Source organism: Vulpes lagopus, chromosome 2 (genome assembly GCF_018345385.1).
Source record: "Vulpes lagopus strain Blue_001 chromosome 2, ASM1834538v1, whole genome shotgun sequence".
NCBI lineage: Eukaryota > Metazoa > Chordata > Mammalia > Carnivora > Canidae > Vulpes > Vulpes lagopus.
Window position 1 is genome coordinate 129,496,731 of NC_054825.1, and position 26,402 is coordinate 129,523,132.

Sequence of the window (26,402 nt, forward strand, 5' to 3'; positions counted from 1 at the left end):
AGCTCCTGGCTGCTGTTAACCTGAAATAACGGATGTGGGTCTGACATCTCTCCTTCATTAGTTCTCTGGTCTCCACGCTTGTGTGTCGGACAAACTCGGTTTTCCCTGCAGGTTCCTGGTTGACTTTCAGGAAGGAGTCCACTAGAACCGTCAGCTCTGAACAAGAGAGCCTCAGTGTGGGCCGAATCATATAGCAGCTTTCTCGTAAAAATGCCTTTGTCTATTTCATCAGAGGCTCCTCATAATCATAGGGCACTGACCCGTGCAAGATTTCCGTCATGTGTGTAACATAAAGCCAAGTCACGTAATTTATTGTTGCTCTGGCAAAGCAGTTAGAAGATAATAGGGCTTTAACAAGTCAAGGGAAGAGCTAGGGTCAGGTCTGTAGGACTGCGAGGTCTGTATATTCACGATCAACATCATTAGACACGTAAGTCTGTCTGTGTTACATGGTAGTGTTTACAGCATGACTCTGGAACCAGACAGAGTGGGTTTGAGCCCCAGCTCCACCACTTAGGAGCTGTGTGAGCTTGGGCAAATCACTGAACCTCTCTCTGCCTCAGTCCACTCTTCTGTAAAACGAGGATGAAAATAATACCAACCCACTTATCAGGCTGTCCAGAGGAGTAAAGGAACAAATGAATGAGCTAGTGTTTCTATTTGAGCTCCTGCCCTCTGAAATCTAAACAGAAAGCCAAGCTTGGATAAAACTCCAAAGGACCTGACTGTATCCATCGGCTATGTGGACCTCCATACAGCAAGCAAATGGAGGCAAGGACATCGACCACCAATACCCACCTTGTCCTGGAAATTGGGATTAGAGCCAAAGCTGCACAGTAACTGAACCACGTCGGCGTGGCCATAGCGAGCTGCCACGTGAAGGGCTGTCTCTCCAGACTGCAAGAAAAACAGCCAAATTTAGCAGACTGTGGAAACTCAATGCTCAGGACTGGAGGTCAGATCCCACGTATGCCTGGCTCCATGTCTTCCCCCTCAGGGCCCCCACCACTCTCAGGTCAGGCCCCCTTTGGGGACTGGGCTCGGGACTCTGGAGCAGAACATGCACCACACAGCTAGTGTTAAACCCACACACGTAGCTCATCCTGTTTGTCACAAAAACTCCTAAGTGAAAATGCTTTCCTTTTCTGTGATGGTGGTTCTCGGTCTTCTTTATACACTGATTGATGCTTGGAGCCACGGGATTTTTTTTTTTTTAAACACAAAACTCCTTTTTTAATATTCAGTTATTTCAACAGTTTTTTTATGAGCAAGTTTCTGATTCCATTGTCTATGTTAAGAATGTTATTTCTTACAGTCTCAGGGATTTTTAAAAACACCACTATTAGCCCACAGTTGCATTCTGTGAATTTGTAATAGGTGCAATTTCCTTAGGATATTTTACTTTTTAATCTGCCCCAAACTTGTGAGTATAAACAGATTTAAAACAAAACAAAGTACTTGTTCCTACCTGACCAAAAATTGCCATAACATATAAAGGTGTGTGTGTGTGTGTGTGTGTGTATGTCTTTGATGTGAATATCATTCCTTAGATATAGAGCAGTGCACAGTCCATACAACTGTATGTGGCAGTCCTTACTAAATATGACAAATCAGTCTACAAGTATTAGGAGCAGATAGGGGCTGCAGAGTAGAATGCTTAAGAATCCTAGGTACATGTTCCAGTCCTATCAATTAACTCACAGGGTTGTAGTGTGAATTACATGAAATACAGATATATGAAAGTAAGGTTATGCTAAGTCAGTAATTTTTATAATATCTTGGCCCCCCAAAGCCTTATTTTACATGCAGTCTCGTGAATCAGTCTAGTGCCCATGCTTTTAAGGTCAGCACTGGCAGCTACTTCACAGAGGAGAAAGGGAAAGAGATGTACCCAGGGCAATTCAATAAAAGAATCAGGCTCTGTTTCTGGTTGTCTTTCTAGTAGAACCTTGAACTTCCATGTTATGGGGAAGATAATTCACTGCTTGCATATTATGCCAACTACCTGGCAGACTTCAGCTAAAAGCAGATTTTAATATTAGACCAAGCCAGCAGCAGAAACTTCTAAATTAAATTCTCCACAAGAAGAGTTTGATCATGAACCTTTTTGCTTTGGGTAGCGATGCACATGGGGCAGGTCAACACTCACATGCAGCCTCTTATTACTTCCCATTGTCCCTGAGAGGAGAAGTGGCCTTACCTTGTCTTTAACATCCAAAGGGCATTTGTTCTCATTGAGAAATTTCAGGGTATCGACGTGGCCATGCCGAGAAGCCCAGTAGATGGCATTGGATCCGCCCTGTGTAAAAACCAATGTGGAGTCACATTCCAGACCCAGATGCATGCATCACTCAGACTCACTCTATTTCCCTTCCTATGTGACAGCAACTCCAAAGGAGCAATTTCCAAAAGGAATGCACTCCCATTTTATTTTTTAGTCTTGACAAGGGTATATAAGATGTTAACATTCTGGGGAGCAGGGGATATAGAAGCTCTCTGTCCTTTCTTTGCAAGTTTTTTGTTAAATCGAGAATTATTTCAAAATCTTGTTTTTCTTTTCTTATAACCTTCATTTCAAGCTCTGGTTAGAAATCCCTCTGTGTTCAAGGATCAGATCCACTCCCTTTACAGTTCTGTTGAAGATCTATGGAAGCTGATGGCAGATCCACTGTAATGACTATTAGCCGCTAAACAATCATGTCTGTTCCTCCAACGTGACCCGTGCCTCAAAGCATATGTATCATCCTTACTTCGTTGCCCCAGTAAACATGTAGGCAAATATACTTCTAATAAGACTACTTAGAAAAAAAAAAAAAAAAAAAAAAAAAGACTACTTAGATAATGAAGTTTTGCCAAATGTGACATCTAATAACACTGTTGAATAATGATTCGTGAGGAGTGAATCTAGGGGTAGCGCACAGGGAAGAAAGGTTAATGCCAAGAGGAAGGGAAGTGTTTGCCTTTTTCTTTATAACATAGGTTAGACTGTGCCAGTCTGTTCAGCAGGTCTTCTCCTTCTCCTTCTCCTTCCCCTTCCCCTTCCCCTTCTCCCCTTCTCCTTCTCCTCCTTCTCCTTCTTCTTCTTTTTAGATTATATTTATTTATTCATGAGAAACACACAGAGAGAGGCAGAGACACAGGCAGAGGGAGAAGCAAGCTCCCTGTGGGGACCCTAATGCAGGATTCGATTCTGGACCCCAGGATCACACCCTGAGCCAAAGGCAGATGCTCAACAGCTGCCCACATCACATCTTCCTTTATAGGAAACTGAGACATGAAGTAAGCAGCACATGTTATTTTTCTCTGTTACCTCTATGATAGGGAGACATTTGGAAACACTTAAAAACTAACTCAGTGGAAATGAAACAGAATTATGACCTTATCCTGGACATCAATTCTTGAGCCTCTTTTAATGAGCAACTGTAGTATTTGAATATTCCCACAGCCAGCAGCGATCAGTAACGGAGGTGTCCCATGCTGGAATAGGCAAGAAAAAGATATTTTTTCAGGTTTGGTAGAAAAAGGAAAAGCAAGTATTCCCTGCTGCCCATGCCACACAGCTTCCTATGTCTCAAAAGACGCCGGACTACTTTGCATATTAGGAATAGGGACATTCAGGAGAACACACAGCCTTTCTCTGCCGGATTCACAATCAAATTACATCCTGTTCACATTTGCAGAATGAGCACATTTACAATGTCATGATTAGAGGTGCCTGAAGCGCACAAGGAAAGGCCTGGCATGAAGAAAGGCCCTCAGTGCACTCGACCTCATTTCTAACTCTATTCACTCTCGACACAGAAGTGACTTCCCTACAGCATGGAGTCTGTAACAGCCAGGGAGAATGGAGATGTAGCAGAGATCTCTTCCACTTGGAGGTATATAGTCACAGTGATCACTCTCCCTGCCCCACCCCCAGCAGAACAGTATCAGACCTTGTTGGGTTGATTAACATCATAGTTGGACAATGAGCCCAGGAGGTGCTGCAGGCCTGGGACATTGTCATCATTGATGGCGTGGATGATGGCTTTCATCACAAACGAGTCTTCTTCATCCTTGAGATGGACAATGAAGAGGGAAAAAGAGTTAGTTTGCTGGCCATGATCCTCTTATCACCATAAGAGAAATCAATGCTCATTTGTCAAGAGAAGCATTCAGAGGAAAGTGAGCCACTTTGTCCCCAAATCCACATGGTCATGAAGGGAAGCAGAAGGTTACTTTTTGCTCCTTCCATGTTGGAAACTGACGCCACTTTCTGTTTACCTGTGCCTTAATGTCACTTGCATTGTAACCCAGATAGCAATAGCTTTTAAAACTCAAGATTTAGAACAATGACTGGTAACAAACTACCCTCTGTTTATCTTAGGAATCTTTCAAAATATATAGTCCCAGAAACCACCGTGAAAAATAGCAGGCATAACTCAGACTCTAAAAACCATAGAACCAAGGAAATGATACTTCTGATTTCTACAGTCATTTTTGTTAAGATTTTATTTTATTTTTAAGTAGGCTCTATACCCAGCATGGGGCTCGAACTCACAACCCCAAGATCAAGAGTTGCACAGTCTCCTGACTGAGTCAGCCAGGTGTCCCTGAATTCTATAGTCTTAATTTGTAATTCATCCAATTATAGAATTATTTTCTGATCACTAGGATTTCTCCCGTCTCTAGGTACAGAATAACATGGCAAAATTCTCTGAAAGCTGGCCACAACTAATATTTATTCTTAAAAAGGCACCAGAGGGGGAGAAGTATGAAAATAAAGGCCAGATAAAGGAAAACAGATGCATTTCTAATTACAAGGAGAAAAATAACTAGAGAATATTGAACGACAGCTTAGTTAAATCTTTGCCACTTTGTCAAAGTTTTTGTATGATAAGGTATTTACCAAATATGGCACATTAAAACTAAGGAATAAGCTAGAAAAACCTCAAACAAAATCTCTGGATTTACAGAGGTATGGCTTCTAATATTTCAGATCTAGAAAAGCATATCTACAGAGGCCGAGTCTCTGCCTATGGGGTGGAATGGAGAAAGCATTTCTCTGGGTGCTGCTTTCTCTTCTCTACGGATCTGAATCCAAACAACCCTCATGAGAGTTTTAATAATCTTCGTACAAAGCCCATGTTAAGAATGTCACTGGTCTTACTTTTCTATCACAACTCAAGTTGATCACTAAGAGACATTTGTGTGAAAGTGACAGTGCAGAGAAATGGGGTGAATAGGGGGAAGAAGCAGATTGTTATGATAGGTCCTCAATTAGTGGGACATCAGGATGATGAGGAAACCTGAGTTGTGGGAGGGATCATCCCACCCAGAGCCCCAAAGCCCTCTCCTACCCTCAACTTCACATTGTGACACTTATATTTCCCCTAAGTGATTATTCAAGATGATTTTAACTTATAATATTTAATTGTTCTCATCGTACTTAGATTAATAGTTTTTATCTTGGCTCTAGTTCCACTGTTATCCTCAAATAACTCCCAAAACCAAACTTTCTACTCCTCCTTCAACCTTTTTTATCTCCCATTCCTGTTTTCTTCTTAACATTTCCTATCTCTTTTTTCTCTATGAGGCTACACTTGGAGCCAAGTAACCAGCTTTAGGGGGCAAAAAAGAACTGATGTCTGCAGATGAGTGATCCTGCCCCAGAGTCCCTGGAGCAGCTCAGGGAAACACTCACAATGTAGTTAGGCGAGCAGGCTGGTTCCCACAGAACCAACCTTTCTGACTTCTCTGAACTTCCTTTTACCTCCAGGGCTCCCAAAGCCCTGTCATCTGTCAGGGGAAAGTCTTAATGAATTCAGGTGTGTCCAATCATATCTGAAGAGTTAATCTGTGATTAGGGTTCACTGTAGAGTAAGGGAGAAAAATTTTGGAGCTGTTCTCAAGGGCACTGCACACTTAATACAATATCAACAGAGCAAGTGGGTTTGGTCTTATGGTCTACCATGAACTCCCCCAGCAAGTATTGGGACTGATTTTTGGGTGTGTGTGTGTGTTTGTGCATTGGCAGGAAGAGTATCTGCCCCTTTTGTACTATTATAACCCAGTATTTTCCAAGGTCAGTGGCAATAGAGGACTCTCATTTTATTCATGAAAATCAGAATAAACTCTTTCCTTTTCTGCTGGCCAGTTACTCTTCCATCAAACTATGAATGTGGGAGGGGTGCAGTGGGGAGTAGTAGTGTTGGAGGCAGTGGGTGGGAGTGGGTATGGTGCCAATCCAAGCAGAGAATAAAGAAAAGAAGCAATAGAGTACACCAAATCAGCCACTTAACTCCCTCCCTCAAGCAGAGGAAGAACAGGCCTGACACTTCCGTGACTTCAGGTTTTCTGGGTTGTTGAACTAATCAAACAACCTAAACATTTGAAATACACACTGCTTAGAAAGAACCTCACCAAGGCAAACAGGTTTGCTTACCAGAGTATCATCACTTCTGGCAACACTCATGTTACTTCTGGACAAGAATGACCTGGATAATCTTTGGCACAGTGATATCAAGCGAACGGATTGCTGTAAACAAACAAACAAACAAATAAATAAATAAATAACCAAACCAAACAAAATGCAGGGGGAGAGGAAGAAAGAGAGCTTATAAAAGGATGCTCAAATTAGTGCAAATGGCAAAGTCTTTGGGATAGCATTCACTGACAGCATGTTCTTTAGGGGTGGGAGGTCTATAAGCAGGCTGGATCACATTCGCTTAAGGAAATTTCTAAAAGTCTTTATAAATCAGGACAACAGGACAGAGATTCTCCTTCCACATTTCATTATTAACTACACAATTGCATGCCCTGCATCCCTTCTCTTAACATGTTATTCTCTACTTTTTCCCCACTCAGAAAAGCATGGTTTGCAAGGGTCTGGTCCTGTATCCTTGTGCCCAGGCAAGCTGACAATGGTAGTAATGTGACTATCAAAGTTCATACAGTTGTTGGAAACAAACAGTGGGGAACTCCTTAGCCTATACGACAAACACACCTTCATCTACTCTCAAAAGCAAAAGCAAAAGCAACAGCATGTGTGTGTGTGTGTGTGTGCGCGCGCGTGTGTGAGTACCCCAAAAAGAGAGAAACTTATGGTGGTTCTCTCTATAATTTTAAGCCTATTCTCAGGGTTTCTTTCAGACTAAGTGTTAATTAAGCAACCTAGTGCTATAGTCCTCCTCATTCCTATCATGGAACCCTGAACTTGATGAGTGTGAAAATGAGGTACATTTCTGGCCCTGTGCTCAGAGACATGGCAGGTACTTGCCTCCTCTGAGCTTGACAAGACCATGGGCATAGAAAAACATCCTGTCACCTTCTTAACTTTGAATTTTTATTAGTTCAGGGTTGACTAGAATGCATTTTAGAGCCATGTGAAAAAGCCCCTTCAGTGGCCATCCACACTGAAAAAGTATGAGAGACCACATTGCAAATGCTCATGGCCCCTCCCCACCCCATTCTAACCATTCACAGACCAAGGCTGGATTTAGAGAATAATTTATACAAATTCTACTATAAATGCAATTCCGTACTGCTTACCACAAAGGACAGATTTATTTAAAATGTAGCTTTGGTGAATTTAGGGAAGGACTGCACTATAATTTTGTTGTGCTGATTTAAAAATTTGCCTTGTGAATGGTTTTAATTTTTAAAAAATGCAAAATTACATATGAAAATATGAGTTAAAGAGGATTGAAATATTATTTTGCTTATCTTTTGAAAATAGCGTAATGGTATAGAAGAATATAGAGTAAATTTAAACAAACAAACAAAGGTTGCACTTTTGTATGGCCATTATCAGAAGAGATGAGACTAGCCCGAGGCAGTGCCACAGAGAAACTAAATTAGTTAACCCTTCCCTATCAAACATTCTTACTTTCCACTTTTTCCGGGCTGCGAACTTCTTGAACTTCTCCATGTTGACTGCCGATGCCTTTCTACTGAGTGCTTGTTGGGTATCTTTAGGCTAAAAACAAAATCCAAGAAAGCAAATTTAAAGCACTCAAATGATGGAAATGTGTTACATGAGAACTTCTAGAAACCTCTAATTATTTGGGATATGTACACACTCACCTTAATGAGATAGCAAAACAAGTTGGGATAATATGCAAGAGCTAGGAACCTAGTCTCTGGAGGCCAACTCTTGTGACTAAGGGTTTGATAAAATCCATAAAGACTGGATCTTGGGAAAAGCTGAGGAGGTGAGCTAGGACCAGGCTGAATTTCAATTTTCTGCACTGAGAGTTTGGGAATGGCAAGATTCATGGTAAGGTCATGTGATGAGGCATTTGAACTTAGTATCATTAAGTAATTTAGAGCTGGTAGGGAACTACGGTTAGCAGATTTGACCTGACAGCATTAGAATCCCATATACTGCATCTTTTTTAGGAGGCCATTAGCTCCACTGAGGAGAGAAGGAGCCACCACTGCCTCGTCAGAGAACCCATGCAACTGCTAGAAGCTCTCACAGCAGAGCTCTCCAGATGCCCCAAACCTACTTTTGCAGCACAAGTTGTTATACTGCAATCCCCTTACCAGTTCCATGATTTTATTCTGGAACTGCCATATTGCCCGCACTTAGTCGTTTCTGCTCTGGCTAGAGCAACTTCAGTTCTCTAACCCAAAAGCCAATGGGTGTCACAGGGATGTAGAGGTAACTGTGCAAGGTTTGGGTGGCCTATGGAATGAGGGCTCAATATTGGTAGACCTTCAGATTTTACAAGAAACACTGGAAATCCAGAGTTGATCTGATATTTAAATGCTGGAATTCAATTCCAAATATTTAAAATATTCTCTGGGCCAATATTCCAGAGGTCTAACCAAAACTAGCTATTGAGTAGACTTGACCTTCAACTCCCCATTTACAATTCTGCATTGTGATTGCTTACTCTTTTCTACCACCATGATCAATGAGACATCCTGTCAGCCATTTTAAAATATGGAACCAATATCAAAAACAATACTCCAGACGTGATCTGTAGTGAGACCCCACAGTAACTAGTAATACTCTAGGGCAAATGCATTCCAAGATGTCCTACAATGCCAAACCAATCACAACAGGCAACTTACCTTGATCCAGGGATGCTGCAAACTATCTTGAATTGTCATTCTCTTCCTTGGTGGGGGGAGGGGAAAGAAAAAAAATGCTGTGACCATAGAAGCAAACACTGAGGTTGTTTCCATGCCGGCTGGGCCTACGAAGCAGATACTCTGGAAAATGCAATTCAGGGCCTGCTTTATTGAAGAAAGCTGAAAAGAACATCGGTCTTTCTGTGACTATTTCTCTGCGCCTGTAGGGACTGACTAAGCAGGTACAAAGGGCCCTGCCTGCATTTTCTGAAGCATTCCACATGGCATGCTTCCTTTGCCACACAGAACCAATCAGGCTCTCGTAAACGTGGCCACAGGCACAATAGAGGTGCTGAAGCCACCACAGCCGAGTACCCTTCAGGAAAAACAAACACTCACTTTGGATCCTTGACGAGGAGTCTTCTTATGAAATCTTTGGCTAGGGCACTGGTATTACTGAAGTATTCTTCCTCAAATTCATAGTTGACAGCGGATACATTTGCTAACGTTTCTTGCTTAGTGTCTCCAAGAAATGGGGAGGCTCCACTTAGGCTGTTAATAAAGTGGGGTGCAGAACATGAATAATTACCTCTTGAGTTGTCATTCCTATCATGGCTGATGAGGGAAGTGAGGAATCAGATTATAATCTGGTGCTTGGGCAGTTACTTCAGAATCCAATTACATTTTATAGAGCATTTAACTGTCATGCACAAAAGTTTCAGCTTAATGCATATGATGCATTTAAAATGTTAATTTGGAACAGCATCTAGTAGTCAAAAAAACACCCCTTTTCTATTTTCTCAGCAGTGATGGACAGCCATGCTTGCTTTCAGCAATTGTGCTGCAGTTTCTGATGACTCATTGCGAATTAGAGGATAATGTTTAATTAGTATAAATTAAACGTGTTCTGGGGGTGTAAAATGGATATGTTTACAGAAAAAGCATGCATAAACTGAAGAGATCAACACGACACATAGATGGTTAATAAGACATATGGTCTCAGAGAAAGAGAAAAAGAACGTGAGGCATGGATTTTGGTACTTACAGAATATAGGTTATTACCCCAATACTCCTAGACACAAAACAAAAACAGAAGCAAATGTCAGAAGAATAGTAAAGTAAATCAGAAAGATGACAGTATCAGGGGCACATGCTCCTTACCACATATCTGCCTCAAGACCGAGAGGTTCATAGTTGACGATCTCAGGAGCTAAGAGGAAATAAACATATGTTTAGTTTTGAAAGAAAGTAAATCAACAGATTCTATCGTCATATATAAATCAAAAATAAGTATCAGGGAAACCGATGATGTTATAGCAGTGGACACTTTGTCAGTATAATTCATAATATTTGTGAGAAATAAATGATCACAGGAGTAAAAAAAAAAAAAACAAAAAAAAAAAAACTTACCAACAAACTCTGGTGTCCCAAATATGTTTTTGAATTCATTTCCAAAGTCAATTTTATGGGCCAACCCAAAATCAATGATCTTGATGCGAGGTTTAGGGACATTTCTATCCAAAAGCATTATGTTTTCAGGCTTAAAAAAAAAAAGACAGAAATATTACACGTGTTCAAAACAGTGTATTCATATAACCAAAAGGTGGAAACAATCCAATGTCCACCAACTGATCAATGGATAAACGAAACGTGGTGTGTATATACATATATAGATATTAGGTATTAGGTATTATTCAGCCTTAGAAAGGAAGTAAATTCTGACACATGCTACAACATGAATGTACCTTAGAAATATTCTGCTAAATGAAGTAAGTCAGACAAAAAAGGACAAATACAGCATGATTCCACTTATCAGAAGCACCTGCAAGAGGCAAACCCATAGAGATGGAAAGTAGAATGGTGGTTGCTAACAGCTGAATGAGGAGGATGAGGAACTAGGGTTTAATGGATACAGAGTTTCAGTTTGGGAAGACCAATTAGTTCTAGAGATGGAGTTTGATGATGGTTGTACAACAGTGTGAGTACACTTAATGCCACTGAACCATACATTTAGAAATGGTTAAAATGCTATGTTTACTTTATTGCAATTTAAAACAGCTGTAATACGCTGAAGACAAAGTGGCAGAGTTGTTCTCCCCCTTCCCTGAAAATACAACCTAAAACTAGGGATGAAAGGGTAATTGCAAGAGAACACCGAGAAAAACAAATGTCTTTGGTTTAGGTTCTCCTAGGAGCAGACCTATGACAAGGATTCAGGTGTAAGTGGCTTATGTGGGAGGGGACTCCAGGGAATGCTTGGTAGAGGATGGGGAGACAGGAAGCAGAAGAAAGGACACCCAGACAAAGTATCCTGTCAAGGTTGGGGTGACTGGAGGACAATCCCTTTGGAGAACTTGAGGAGGAACCCTGAGTTTTCCAACTGAAGCAGGAGGGAGTCGGGCACTTATCCACCATCTCTCCATCCTCTGTTGCTAAGAGAGGCTTCTGAGGGCATTTACTCTGGCATCCGCAGCCCCCAGGGCCAGAAACCAGACATCAGGTGGAGAGCCCCATGTGTGTGCAGCAGCAGTGTTCAGTGTGTGTGTTGGGGGGATTGGATGGGGTCTGGACAGCTCTGCCACAAATAAACATGGGGAAAGTCCTCCCTCCTCTGAAGTCTTGTCCCAGCTCCAACGATCTGAATCATTCACTTGGCAATTGACCATAGGATATTTCATGACTATTTCTCAGTCCCTTGGACTATATCTTGAATCTTACATTGTCACTGCCCGTTGCTTGGGTATATACCTTCCCTTCCCAAAGAGACTGTAACTTCTCTGACAGTTACAAGTATGACATGCCTTTTTATCTCTCATGGTGCTTTGCCCCTAGGCAGGCAAAGACCCCAATTAGCCAATCTCAGAGTTTGTCTTGATCAATTGCTGGTGACAGGTCTTTGCATCAAGAAGGAGAAGGGAGATCAAGACATCTTGCACCTTACGCACCCTGCAGCCACAGGGGGTGGGAACTGGGCAGCCAGTGGCCACTCTAAGCTGAAAACACCCGGTAACCAACAGCAGCCCTCTTTGCTTAGAGATCTGGCTGGTAAAATCCTTTGATTCTGCCCCAAGGATTCTTGAACATAATCATTCATCTTAAGCTTCTATCTCACAAGAAGTTAGGAACCCTCGAGTAGGTATGCACTATATACTGGCTGGTTTAGCTTCATAATTCCATCTGTTACACCCATACAGGATAAAAAAATGTATCTCTCGGATGCCTCAATTTTTCTTAACAAACAACCAACCAATGCTGTGCTCTCTGGTGGCTTACACTTAGCAAATGCTGTGCTCTCTGGTGGCTTACACTTAGCAAAACATACCTTAAGATCAAAATGGGCAATCTGAAGGGAGTGCAGGTAGTAAACGCCATTAAGAATTTGTTTGAGAAACTCCGTTGCTTCCTCTTCAGTCAGAGATTCCTTTTCAGCCAAGAAGTCAAACAGCTCACCACCTGCAACTCTGAAAACCAGGAAGCAGAGGTTACCGGGAACCGTTCGGTTTCACACTGATTTGTTCTCTTATGTGGCCTGCTGGCGTGCTCAAATTTCAGGCAAGGGAAAGGCATAGGAACAAGCTGAAAGTGCTAAGCAAGGAAACAGAATTCTCCGTATTTCTCACAACTGGATGGGAATTCTGTCTTCAGGCACGTTTGTGCTTGAAAGCACCTTGGTACCATCCTCTTCATGCGCTATGTTCACATGCAAGGGCACGGAGCAGAGATGCCATGGGCGGGGGTGAAATAGATCTTTAAAACATCTTACACATATCTACAGGTGAAGTCTTAACTTACTGATTTAAAAACAGAACTATACACCAACTTTGTGCAGAACTTATAGAATGTATCTTCCTCGTGCAGAGTGCCTGGAAAGTTTGTAATCTGTGTACTAATCAATTCTTCTAAGCTCCAAATCACAGTATATGGCCTACAAGGATTTTCTTCTTGTTGTTTTGTATCTGTTTATATGTAAATACTTATATATATTTTTTAAATCACATTTAGTAATGAATTTAGTACCTTCAAGAATAAGAATAAACATGTGCAAAACTGAAATGCATGAGGTTGTTTGGGATTTATCAATCAGTCCCCCTGGCCAAACTGTAAATCCCTAATGAACAGAGGTCAGCCCGTGACTGTTCCCACGTCCGCACACGGTGCCAGCCACATAGCAAGACCTCAAAACTTTGTTAGCCGGTGGATAAACGAGCAAACTCCCTGAAGAAATTCTCAGCAGTAATTAATGGCAAATAACAGGGAACTTTTTTAATAAGAGTTTTTATAAGTTCATCTTTTCTCAAGTTTAACCATACATTCCCAACATAATAATTAACTGCAATTATGCACATAAATGCTGTGTTCATTATCTTTCTTTCGGCAAGACAGCTCCATAAACATACCTACCACTTCCACATCCAGAAAAGAAATCTGGTGCTCGCGAGATTAAACTCTAATGACAAGAAGGCCGGCATCTTAAAGAAAGGGGTCAGATCCTCCCTCTCTCAAGTTGTTGTTTTTCTTAGCCTGGCCGACTAGCATCAGGATGCTTGGGGTCTTTGAAAAATGTAGATTCTGGACCTAGGTTCCAGCCTGCTGCCTGAGAGTTTCCAAGAAATGTAGTTTCAGAGAAATGCAAAACATCTAGCCAGCACCCCAGGTGATTCTTAGCACACTGAAAATGAGGACCATTTTTCAAAGTTTTAATTGCATTTTCCTGATGCACAGCCTCCCTCTGATATTTAACATCTGGATGTTTATCTGGAAGGCAAGGTGACTCCTCCACCCCGGGACCCTAGCAGAGGGTTCAGGGTAGATCAGCCACGGGCCTCAGAGCCTGAGCCACGGTGAAGGTTGGGAGCCCCGACCGGCCAGATGCCCATGGGAGTGGCCTCTCAGCCCACACCCTCCCACCCTCCCTCTCCGAGAGGAGCCCTCGGCCATGAACTCTGCATTGGGTCCCTACCACTCTTCACTCTTCTGTCTTCTAATTCGTCTTTAAACCAACAAAACAGAGAAAGGGAATCCTTCAACTCTAGGGAGGAAAAGGGAAAAATGGGAAATGATGGACCAAGTAAATTTTGAGAAAGATGCTGGATCATCTGGGTGCTCCTTTGTGCTCTCGCCTGCCCAGCCTCACCTGAGGGCGGGGGGGGGGGGGGGGGGGGGGGGGACTGCACCATCGTGGCCTGCCCTGTGGAGTGAGGTCCAGAGTTGCCACATGTGTTGCAAACCTTCCCTCTGCAGCTGGAAGCCCACTCCTTCACTCGGCCTCATTTTCTCACCTAACAGGTGTAAGAGGACTTATTCCTGTGAGCATTTTACAGATGAAAGGTAATAAATACAAATGAAGAGGTTGGCAAGCCTGGCAGGAGGCTGGGGTCCAGTGAGCAGAATGGGTGCCACTTAAAGGAATGCCATGCCACCTGCCCCAGTGCTCCAACAGGAAAATCCCCTTCCTGCCCTGCTTCTCTCCGCTCCCCCGCCCCCTCCTCGGGCCCACTATCTGGCCCAACCTCTGCACTCCCGAGAATGGGGTGCTGCTGTGGCTGTAGTGGCTGGCCTAGCCCTGCCCTCCTCTGCCCCTCTTCAGGGGCATCCCCACTCCCACTCCCACTGACTGCTTGTGCCTCTAAACACGTCGGAAGTTTCCTGGCAGTGAGAAGTGTCTAGACGTTGGATGTCTGGAGATGGGGTGAACCTTCTAGTACCCAAAACCTCAGTGTAGGGCGGGGGCCTGGGTCCTTCCTAGAAACCCCACTGCCACTTCAGGCCAGGCCTCTGCCGGTCCTTTTCTCTGAGGCAGCCTTCCCCACCTCTCATCTGACCTGAGTTTCCTTTCAGTCAGTGAAGAGCAACCTATTTCATCCTCCTGAGGGCTCCAGGCTCTGTGATGCAGGACAGCAGGGGGTGGGGAGACTCCAGTTCAAATCCTGCCCCATTACCCAACCTCGCTGAGCCTAGGATTCCTCTTCTGTAAAATAAGGGACAATCACACACCGCAGAGATGTTCTGAGGTGCCAGGACACACAGAGCCCCTTGGTGCTCAATAAATACTGTTTTTGTTCTCATTTGGCTTCAAACTAAAAGCCCTCCCACAGCGGCAATGGTGGTGTGCTGGTCTGTATTTAACAGCAGGCTCTCTGGGGTTGGGGGCGAGGACAAGGCCCATTCCATTCCACTCTGGGAGTGTCCTCTCACAGCCATTTCAAGCCACCCACGGAACGATGGTGACCATGGGGTTGGGAGACACAAAGAGCTCTGTGACCTGGGCAAGCCAGCTCACCCTGGGCTACCTGGCCCACCGAAGCATTCCATACTCTCCAGAGCTGGCGCCACAGCATGTCACATTGTCACATGCTCTTCTGCACTGTGATGGTGCCTCTGTGGCTCCACCACCTGGAATCTAAGCAGATCCCACTCTGACCAATAAGACACAGTAGAGTGACTCTGTGCCAGCCTTAGTGTGGTTCTTCAAGGTCCCGTGGCTACCACATGCTGAGGCCCTCATGGAGAAGTATGAGGATCCTGAAACCACCATGCTATGGTATGAAGAAACCCTGGAAGATGAGACACCTCATACAGAGAGAAAGAGGCCAAGGAGCATTAAGCAAGGAAGAAATTTGGGAGTGGGTCCTCCAGTTCAGCTGATGCCATAGAAGTCACACTCTCCACCTGAGCCCTTCTAGAATTCCTGACTCACAAAATCGTGTGCACAATAAAATGGTCATTTTAATCTGCTATGGTGGGTGCCGTGAGCACCACCCATACTCTCCATGGAGAAAGGACCTGTTAGCCAACTAAGGGGAGACACTAGAGCTTGCCTCTGCTGCAACATGCCACCCAAAGTCACGTCCAATGGCTACTGAGCACAGGAACATAAAGCTGGGCTGGACAAATTTATATAAAGGGCTAAATATGAATATTTCAGGCTTTGGGGGCCATATAGCTCTGCCACAACTACTCAACTCTGCCCAAGTAAGTGAGAACAGCCTTATGGGACGCCTGGGTGGCTCAGTGGTTGAGCATCTGCCTTTGGCTCAGGGCGTGATCCTGGAGACCCGGGATCGAGTCCTACATTGGGCTCCCCGCGTGGAGCCTGCTTCTCCCTCTGCCTGTGTCTCTGCCTCACTTTCTGTCTCTCTCATGAATAAATAAATAAAATCTTAAAAAAAAAAAAGTGAGAGCAGCCTTAGGTGATATATAAATGAAGGGATGTTGCTGTACTTCAATAAAACTTTATTTATAAAAACAGGTGACCACCTGGATTTGGTTCACGGGCTGTAGTTTGCCTACCCTGACATAAAGGCCAGGTCATCTCAGTCCAACTTGGAACAACTCTAGGGGTCCTTCAGAGCTGTTGGGCCAGTGCAGGCTGTCCCTGAGCTGCAAGCTGTCACTCTTCTGCCCACTATTGCTCCTTCCCTTCTGTTCCATGTCTTCATCCTAAGGGTAACAATTAATACATTTCCTGCACCCTCTTCTCCATCTCACAGTCTGCTTCCTGGGAACCTATCCTGCCTCCCACCAGATCTGGGGGGTGGTTTGTCACACAGCAATAGAGGACCATAACACTATGTTAAACTGGGTCTGTTCACTTGGTTCAGCCAACAGAAACCAGGTCTGCCTTTCTCTGGGACTGGTCATCTCCTGCCCTTTCAGCCTTCCTGTCTTGAGCAACTCAACTCCCAACAGTGCTTCCCGACCATATCAGTGAGAACCGGGAACAAGTCTGGAGTCCCCAGGGTGAAGGAGAGGGAGGGACCAGCCTACAAAGTGGTGATGCCTGACCAAGACTGAGAGGAAAGAGGCACGAATCATCTCTGATTTTCCCATCACCCTTTTCCATGCACTGATCAAATCTCAGGGTGTTCATGATGAGGTCTATGCTGTGGCTTATCCAGGGGATCATTCAGCTGGACCCCAGGAGTGTTGGGAGAGCCCCCATCTCACAGGGCCTAGATCCATCATTGGTTTCCTGCTACCCTGTAGGCCATACACATATATACATTCTCCTGCATACCATGGGACGGCAGATGTTCTAGCCATCAATTTTAAATATAGCTTATAAGACACTTGGTCATTAATCAAGATAATCAACACTATATGACTTCAGTAAAAGTTTAGGAGCATAAAAAGCATCACTGGATATTTTGCCCTATTTGTTCCCCTAATCTCAGAGGTAGAAAGTGACATAAGGATTTTTTCATATACATGCTTAGAACCAGGACACAAACATTTATAATGTAGTTGGTGAACAGCAGGAAAATGTTAACAAGAAGATCAGCCAAAACCTTGGTGTTTCCAAGGTTTGTAAAATTTGTTCCAAATTTTACATTTTGCTTAAGAGAAGGAAGATTGATGGGGAGATGAGCAATCTGTGCAGCAAGTTGAGAAAGCAAGTCTAACCTCCTTTATTAGGTCTTTGACTCAGAGTGTTTTGAAATTAGAGCATGATCATGGAAATTGTGTGAAATGCATACTAATAAGCATTGCTGTTTTCTCTAAGAAAGCTGGAAAATAGGATGGCTTCTTCTCCTCCCCATGCCTTCCTCGACCGCCAATGCTTCCCCTAAAAGGTAGCTGTCACAGAAGGTATTTAAAAACAAAGGGGGCCTTCAGAGTGAATTTATTACAGAATTCCAATTTCTAAATTATAACACTATTCAGGGTCCCTGACTTTTGCTAGGAATTGTCCAAGATGTAGCAGGACTTGTTCTGGACTAGATATGGTCATGAGCTAAGCTGCAGGGGACTGTTGGCTACAAGCTAACTATAGCTGATGAGGTATTTTAAGGCAAATGCTATGATTTATCAGTGTTGGGCTGGGTTTCACCATTTGGTGAATGAGGGGCCATTGGAACAATTCGGGGCACTCTCAGGGTCCTGGCCTACTATGACACAAACCCTGCGAGGTGGCATGGCAAGATGACTGGACGGACCTCAGCACAGAGGCCCCCAGCCCTGGATCCGGACCGAGGCTATGGGTGACTTAAAGGAAAGTATGGAGCTCCCAGCCCTTCTCTGGGCCTCAACATTACCATCCTAAAATGAGAGGGTTCAACAATTTGGCCAAGTGACTCTCTAACGTTTCTGTGTTTCATAACCGGAGGAATTTTGTAAAAATACTATTTCCTAGAACCTACTTCCTAAGGTTCTGACTCAGCAGGTAGGGCCCCTGTGAACAAATTACTCTAGCGATCTTGGTGCTGAAGGACTACGCTCAGAGAGACTGCTCTCTCAGGCCCCTGCCACCTCTGGCCACTTAAGATTCTATGAGCCAGTGTGAGGGTGTAGCAGAGCCTTTGCTGTGCTCCCATCACATTTAGCTCTTCCTTCTGGGCACACAACTAATCTGCACCCTCTTCTAAGGACACCTGCCCCACCAGATGAACGCTCACCTTGTGGCTTCGTTTTCACTTGACCACATCCATTAAGACTCTATTTTCAAAGAAGATTATATTCTGAGGTGCTGAGGGTTGGGACTTCAACATTTTTTTTTCAGGGGTAGGGTACAATCCACCCCTAACAGGTAGCCGCTGCTCATAGGCTACAAGCAAAAAGTTAGAGGATAGCTGAAGTGGCTAAAGCAAGTGAGACTCAGTGAAGGTAACCAGGATCTGCTAATGTATTTTGTCAGCGCTGCTTTCAGATTCTCCTAGGAAGGAAAGATTCCTTCACACACTGTAATAAAAATCTTTAGATCCAAGTCAGAGAAATGTGTGTGTGGGGGGGGGGCGGGTGGAAGAAATGCATATCTGTTCTCATCTTGAAGTAATTTCCCCAACACATTAAGATGTCATAGACCTTTCGTGATGGACGTGATGTGAAGGTTGAGGGCAAGCTCCTGGCCACTTCCTGGATCTGCCTCAGAACAAAAATTAGAGCTCCTGTGCTCTCCTATCATCATTACCAACAGAATGTTCTTCTTTCTTGTTAATCTAGGGGAACCCCTGAGGGTTTTCACACTCACACCTCCCACCTCTCACCTTCCAACTGCAATCCCCTGGGTAACTGAGGACTTTGGGGAATGCAAAACTGCAGCTGGGGATCTGAAGGGAAAGGTGAACACAACACCCTCCTTCTTGATTGTGTGAAATAGGTGTGAATCTAAGGCCTGCGGTAGACTAGGGGCTTGAGAACACCATTCTCCTGTGTTGCCCCCTGAGGTACCATATAAACAGCATCAAAGGAGTTCCTAATCTTCACACCTCCTCCGAATCAGCCCTGCCTCCTTTGAACGCAAAACCATAAACTGTATCTGGAAACACATCTTCTGTTTTCACCTCAAATTCAAGTAACAACTTAAAAGAGTTCTGGGGATTCTCACAGAACAGCATGGCCGGCACTCAAAATTCATGGGGGGAAGTGATCTTTCACTTTCCCCAGAGAGATAGTGCACACAGCAGGGAGGAGCCTTCTGAGGGTTTCCAGAAGGAAATCCCTATGGGAAGAGCAACATTTAAAGGGTAAAAGGCGTTGCAGGCAGGCGTTCTGGGCTTCAATCTGGGCTCTGTGACTTCAGATAGGTTAAGTCACCTTCATAGGCAGGTCCTTTGTCTATAAAATGGGGAGAATAATACCTACTGTCCATTATTACTACCAAGGATGAAAGGAGGAAAATATGACTTAGGATAGGAGCACCTGCACTCGGCAAGTATATCAATACTGCAGGCAGCGGTCCTTGGCCTTCCACTCAGCCACAGGTGTGTGGGTGAGGAAAACCCCAGAGCTACTCTCTGCGTCTCTAGCTAATGGGGTGGGGTGCTGACTGGCGATAAGGCTACTCACTTGGTTAAACAGCAGCCTTTCCTTGAAATGAGTAGACATTCCTGAGGCTACAAACCTGGTGAAGAGGTGGGTTCTTAGGCATTTAAGTTGGAAAGTGGGCCTTGGCTCCGTTTCCTTGGGTCCGGACATGGAGGGCTCTAGATGAGCCTGAGGGCAGCCATGGGCCAATGGGAGAAAGCGCATCTGCCATGGGGAGGAAGGTGTGGGCAAGCGGGAGAGAGTGCTGGCAGTCCCAATCCGACACCATTCACTTACTGTGACTATTTCTCTCCTGTCAAATAAAGACGGATTAAACACGGTCCTGTCTAGACAGTGTGACGAGAGACGTCGGTGGTTTCTTGCCTAGTTAAGAGAGTGAAGGGATATCAAGGCCTGAGTGGAGGAGAGAGAGGTGATGCTGAGGAGGGAACCGAAGGCCAGCTGAGCGGGAAGTGTGTGACATTCCTCCAGGAAGCTCCCAGATGTCTTAACGCCTCGCTAGAGGGAAAGACAACCAGGTTTTGACAACAGCAGGGCCTCCAGTACCTTGTGAGTGAGTCCTCGTTAGCATAGGAAAGTCCTTTTGAAAACCTCCCTTTTCCTGACCTCCCCCAACTCCCAAGTATACAACCAGCCACCCCTCACAGGCCCCGTGATGCAGCTCTTCCCGCCCACAGGTCCTGTCCCTGTGCTTTCATAAAACCACCATTTTGCACCAAAGACGCCTCAAGAATTCTTTCTTGGTCATTGGCTCTGGACCTCACCCCAGCAAACCTCGCCTATGTTCCAGAACTATGTCAATGAAGCCCAGTCCCCAAGGGAAGTTCAATCCCAAGGCCAAAGCGACTACCATGTCCAGACACTCCCCTAGCCTTCCATGTAGCTCCTCAGATGGTCAACCTAGCAGACCTATGCTTACCCAGGGAGCTGACCCATTCTCTTACAGAAGCCACTCCATTTGGGTAGAATGGAACTTTAACTTCTTTAATTTGGTCTCTTTCTCTCTCTTTTTAAAGATTTATTTATAAGAGAGAGAGCATGCATTTGTGCACCAAGTGCAGAGAGGTGGGGCAGAGGAAGAGAGAGGCCCAAGTAGACTTTATGCTGAGTGAGGAGACTGACTCAGGGCTTAATCTCATGACCCTGAGATCACAACCGGAACCAAATCCAAGAGCCAGACGCTTACCTAACTGTGTCACCCAGATGCCCCTTTAACTTGGTCTCTTAAAAATATTATAGAAAAATACATAAATATATTCTTCTTAAGAAAAATTAAAACACCCATATATAAAACTGAAGTCCCCTCTGACTATGGCCCTCCTCCCCAGTCCTGGCCCTTCTCCCTCCCTCCCTCCCCCACAGTGTACTCTACTAGGAATATGCTGATAACCCTCCAGAACTTTCTCTGTATGCTCTGTGAACTACACAGCACTACATTTTAAAGAACCTAAATGGTATCAGATGTGCCACTGAAATTTGCCACTTCGCTGTGGCAGTGTTGGCTGGTACAGAGCTCTCACAGCCAACCAATGGCCATCTGGGCATCCAGACCATGACTACCTAGCCATTCTCTGGTTGCTGTGCTTTATGTTGTTTCTAATTTTTCATGATCACAAACTACAAGGCAATGATTTTTTTGTGTGTGTACCTGCCTCCTAAAGATATTTTTCTAGACCCCAGGATGTATGGCTTGATTTGCAATTTCTAGGTCCTAGGATATGTTTGTTCTTAGTTCAGTTTACAGTCCTGCAGCAATAGCCGGTGAACATGCTGTGGCTTCACAGCCTCGTGTGCTTGGCATTATTACTGTGCACCAATCCAATGGACCTCACTGACGGACTCGCTTTGTATCCTACACGTTCCTGCTCACAGGCTGCTCTTCCGTATCGAAAGACGGCTTAATTTTCATGTTTATCAGCCTTTTGCTTCTGAGTATAAACTGTCCACACTCTGCCCATCTTCTTACTGGACTATCAGTTGTTTTTTAATTTTACTCGACTGATCAGGGTTCCAATCATCCTCTCAACATGAAACCTCGATCTCTTCTATATTCTCAATGTTTTCTCACAGTCTGTCATTTCTCTTCTAACTTAAAGTGATGCATTAAACAAGTTCTAAACTTGGCTCCAGTTGAACTTATCACTCTTGTAGAAATCAATGTTTTTGAAACCAAATGTGCGGACAGTGAAATAGCAGGTGGAGCTTAGCAGCTGTGGAGCGGAGCAAATATTTCATCCTTCCGCATCTGCGGATTTTAAAGGTATTTATTTATTTATTTATTTATTTATTTATTTATTTATGATAGTCACACACAGAGAGAGAGAGAGAGAGAGGCAGAGGGAGAAGCAGGCTCCATGCACCGGGAGCCCGACGTGGGATTCGATCCCGGGTCTCCAGGATCCTGCCCTGGGACAAAGGCAGGCGCCAAACCGCTGCGCCACCCAGGGATCCCAGCATCTGCGGATTTTAACAACAGCTGCCTGTGAGCCCAGAGAGGCAGGCACAATGTCAAAGGTTTTTCCAGCACTATCGTTCCTCCCTGAACCCATGTGTGTCCCTAGATTGGGAGCTACCTGAGGGGCCACATGAACCTGTCACGGTGGTAAAATGGGGCTCCAAGAGCAGATGATGTGCCTCTCTTCCCAACTCCGCCTGGAAGGACAATATGTTGGAACTGGAAACTGGCCAAGGTGGGATTTGTACAATTACAAACATTACAAATCAGGGCTTCTCTGACTTATTAGGCATTTTTTTATAGCACACCACTCATCTATAGCATCCTAGGCATAGCCACCTGCCTGCATAACCTTCAGCTATGAGCTGCTATTTTTCATGGATGACTCCAGTCAGAAAATTCCTTCTTACATAGACCTGGTAACACAACTCCAGATCCTGCCTTCTAGAACGGTGTCAGTGAACATTTCTATAAGAGGCTTTGGGTTGCAACTTTTTGACTCTGCTATATAGTCTTCTTGCTTTTTTCTTCAACTGTTTGAACATGTTAATAAGCCATTTGCCATTCTTTTCTTCAGAGCTGTGCATAAACAGGCAGCAGACTTTGGCCCACCGGCTATAGTAGATCCTGTAGACCCTGCTCAAGAACGCAGTTACAGAATGCACATCACCCTTCCCAAAGCTGAATGCAGTTCTTATACACCCCCTGGATCTTTTCAAGCCTAGGATTCTGCTGGAGTTGCTCCTAAAGCAGATTGGATTCCAATCTTGGATTCTAAATCCAAGTAAAGTAATTTAAGGATGTTTCTAGAACCTGCTTTACTGGGTCTCCATAGCTGTGGTGAGGTTACTCTATAGGCCCAGCTTATAGCAGGAAAAGGTACAGAAATCTGGACTGAGGTCAGTCAGGTACTCTGGCCAACTCAAGAGTGTCACAGAATCCATGAGAAGTGGGACACAAGGGGGACGCCTGGGTGGCTCAGTGGTTAAGCACGTCTGCCTTCAGCTCAGGGCATGATCCTGGAGTACCAGGATGGAGGCCCACATCGGGCTCCCTGCAGGGAGCCTACTTCTCCCTCTACTTTGTGCTTCTCTCTTTCTGTGTCTCTCATGAATAAATAAATAAAACCTTAAAAAAAAAAAAAGTGGAACACAAGGGTACCTATCCACGTGCTAGCTGTGTAATCCAGGGTGAGGCACTTAACCTTTCTGGGCCCCTGGGAGAATAAAGATGGCCACAAATTCTTACACGACCCGTTGAAAGCTGGTCTCTTTGTCCTCACCTTGAACCTAAGCAGGCTCTGTGTCTCCTTGACCAATAGAAGATGAGAGAAGTTATCCTGGGTCAGTCTTAAGAAACTGGCAGCTTCCATTTCCCATTTGGAATCCTTGGCCTAGGAGCCCAGCTGCCACGCTGTGGGTGAACCCAGGCGGCCCTGGGAGGGCGGCACACGGAGCGGAGCCAGCACCCTGACTGAACTCCCAGGCGACAGCCAGCGGCACCCAGCCGCTCAGGTGAGGGAGCCGCCATGGAAGGGGGCCACCCAGTCCCCGCAGCAGCCCAGCCAACTCTGCAGGGAGCGGAGATGAGCTGGCACAGCGAACCCATGCCCACACCGGAGATTCGCGATCAAAACAAGTAACGGTTGCCATTTCAAGTCGTTGAGCTTTGGAGTGGTTTGTTATACAGCAAAAGGCACCCAGGGCAGTGCCTCAGAACCCTGCCTCCCCGGGATTTTGTGAGGATTCAGTGATACGCTGTTTATAATGTACTCAAGCTCCATGCCTGGCACATAAAATGTCCTCCATGAATGGCGAATCTTCAGAAAAAACACAGCTGCTTGAGTTCTCTTCCAGGTTTAGGGGAATGTTTACCTCCTCATCTTAGGGGTTTTGCTTCTCAAGCCAAGCTTTAAAGAGGCTGATGTTTCTCATGGCTTCTTCATTAAATGAGATGACATGAAAAGCACTTTCCACAGAGCACAGCACATAGTAGTTGCTCAGGAAACATAAAAAAATCCTTCTACTTTGATGTCTAGAAACCTCCACAGGAGGCCTAACTTGTCTCAAGCCTCCCCTCCGAACCCACCTCCAGTCCAGCATGTTACTGCTCCATCTGGGTGGCTGCCTGATTCCCAAACTCTCCAAGAGCTACCACTTTTATTTCAGTTCCTTTGTATCCTGGCAGACATACTCTCCCTGACTCAAGGGGGGACAGAGAGTTGTCACTGGCAAGAAAACCTGAAGTGGTGCTGAGTAATAAATGGAGAGTGAGACTATATGCTTCTGGGGAATGTATGCTTTGTGAGTAAGGGCCCAAACCCATGACTGCTGCCAAGCTGTGGCAGGAAAAGGAAGGTCCCGATCCCATACAAAGACCCACACTTGGAAAAACAAAAAACAAAGACCCACACTTGGAAATAAGCTGGGCTATCCAAGGTCACTTGCTTCAAGACTCTGGTCTTCCATCATCATGAAGGACTAATCTGTGAAGTTGGATCAAAGCATGGCCTCTATGGAAAAATGATGATTTTGAAGCAATCACGTTCATTCATTGAGGAAAGAACAGAATCATGACTTTTTTTCAGTGCCCGAGATAGAAGCAGGATGCTGGGCTGGTAACGAAGAAACGTGTCATGATTTATCAAAACCAGCAGGCATGAGCAGACCGCATTTCTCAGCTGATAGGAAGGTGATAGTGGCTGTGGACACAGCATAGTAAGTAGCTGTGCTCCAGCCGAGTGGCCCCTGACAGGATTACCCACTCCTTCACTAAAATGGTGGTGAGCTCAAATTCAAGGCTGGAATAATGGAGCTATAGTTTGCTGAGGCAGATTTTCAAACAGGAGGCTGTGGTTTTCAACCAGACAAGGTACTAAAAGCAAAACAAAAAACACCCTCTCTTTTTTTTAATTGAAGAAGCTTTATGAGGAATATAATGAAGCATTTATAAAACAAGCCAACAAACCAGAAACAATTTTGTTTCTCTTCCTCTTCAAGGGAACAGGATCTACTTGCTTTCTGCCCACTGACTAGATCAAAATCATTGTGACTCAGGAAAATATGCTATCGGTTCAGAGACGTGGCAGGTTAGGGCCAGCTCTTTGGAGACGAAAACGCTGATGGTGTTTTATGGGTGACCAGGGAATGGGGTGACAGGTCAAACCTATGGGATATCTTATGTAGGTGGTCATCACTCCTATGGTGGATGCCCATACACCAGAGCTTCCCCCCAACTCTGAGCACATCCTTGTTTTCTGATTCCCTACTTGCATGTTTGTTTCCATACTGGTTAGAGAGAGGGGGGACATGGGAAAGAGGAGTGGTTGGAGGAGGGAGCAAAAAATACGCCAGTGATAAAAATCAGTTTAAAGCTTCCAGAAAACTTCTAGAAACAAACAAGAACAATGGAGTCCATCAGTTCAGGAAGGGAAAGAGGAGTAAGACCAGAGGAATGAAAACCTTTGTAGAAAATGGCTCAATGAATGTGCTTCCCAAATAATTCCATGAGACCAAAGGATGGCCTGGAAGGGAGGTAATAATATACAAGAAAGGGCCATGTTGGGAACCTGGTGTGGATGCTTGCAGAATCTCAGGTTTCTGGGTCACAGTAATGAGGAGCTCAGGATCTGGAGCCACCCAGGCCTCAGTTCTGATGGGGGTGGTGGGGAAGAAGAAAAGGAGGGGAGAGAGGGAGAGTCAGATGTGTCCATGCCAGGTGAAATCATAAGCAAACTCAGATGAGAAAAAGCAGATGCTAGTATGCCAAAGAGGGAATGCAGGGTTGGTGCTGGGGATGCAGTGTGGATTTAGAACCTGAAGCACAAGGCACATCCCCCATCGGTCAAAGCCCTGAGGACTGCAGACAGTCATGGACCATACATTTCACAAGAGATTTGGATCTGAAGAACATTCAGGAAATGCCACACCAACAATGAAGGTGATACCCACGAGGCTGACCGTAAGGATGGTCCGGCCCTCGGGACATTTAGGGCAGCCAGGAGATGCAGGAATGCTGGGCACATTGGCCTCGGGGATGAAGGGATCCCTGGCTGGGCTGCTTCAAGCAGGGAGCCCACGAGACAGACCATGCAAGGGCTTCTGGGGATGGTGTCCCAGAGTTC

At 44.8% G+C, this 26,402-nt stretch overlaps 1 protein-coding gene across 6 annotated transcripts in view; it reads right to left on the minus strand.

The window, feature by feature from the left end:
* Positions 1-26,402, minus strand: part of DAPK1 (death associated protein kinase 1) — a 170,188-nt gene that overhangs the window by 39,689 nt on the left and 104,097 nt on the right. For all 6 annotated transcript variants that reach the window (XM_041742461.1, XM_041742460.1, XM_041742459.1 and 3 more), the window contains exons 4-15: positions 12,383-12,521; positions 10,471-10,600; positions 10,222-10,270; positions 10,106-10,132; positions 9,460-9,612; positions 9,061-9,106; positions 7,868-7,957; positions 6,425-6,517; positions 3,936-4,055; positions 3,379-3,477; positions 2,201-2,299; positions 799-897 (exon numbers count right to left, since the gene is read on the minus strand). In XM_041742461.1, the coding sequence (XP_041598395.1) occupies positions 799-897; positions 2,201-2,299; positions 3,379-3,477; positions 3,936-4,055; positions 6,425-6,517; positions 7,868-7,957; positions 9,061-9,106; positions 9,460-9,612; positions 10,106-10,132; positions 10,222-10,270; positions 10,471-10,600; positions 12,383-12,521 (1,144 nt within the window). The remainder of the gene's footprint in view (positions 1-798; positions 898-2,200; positions 2,300-3,378; positions 3,478-3,935; positions 4,056-6,424; positions 6,518-7,867; positions 7,958-9,060; positions 9,107-9,459; positions 9,613-10,105; positions 10,133-10,221; positions 10,271-10,470; positions 10,601-12,382; positions 12,522-26,402) is intronic.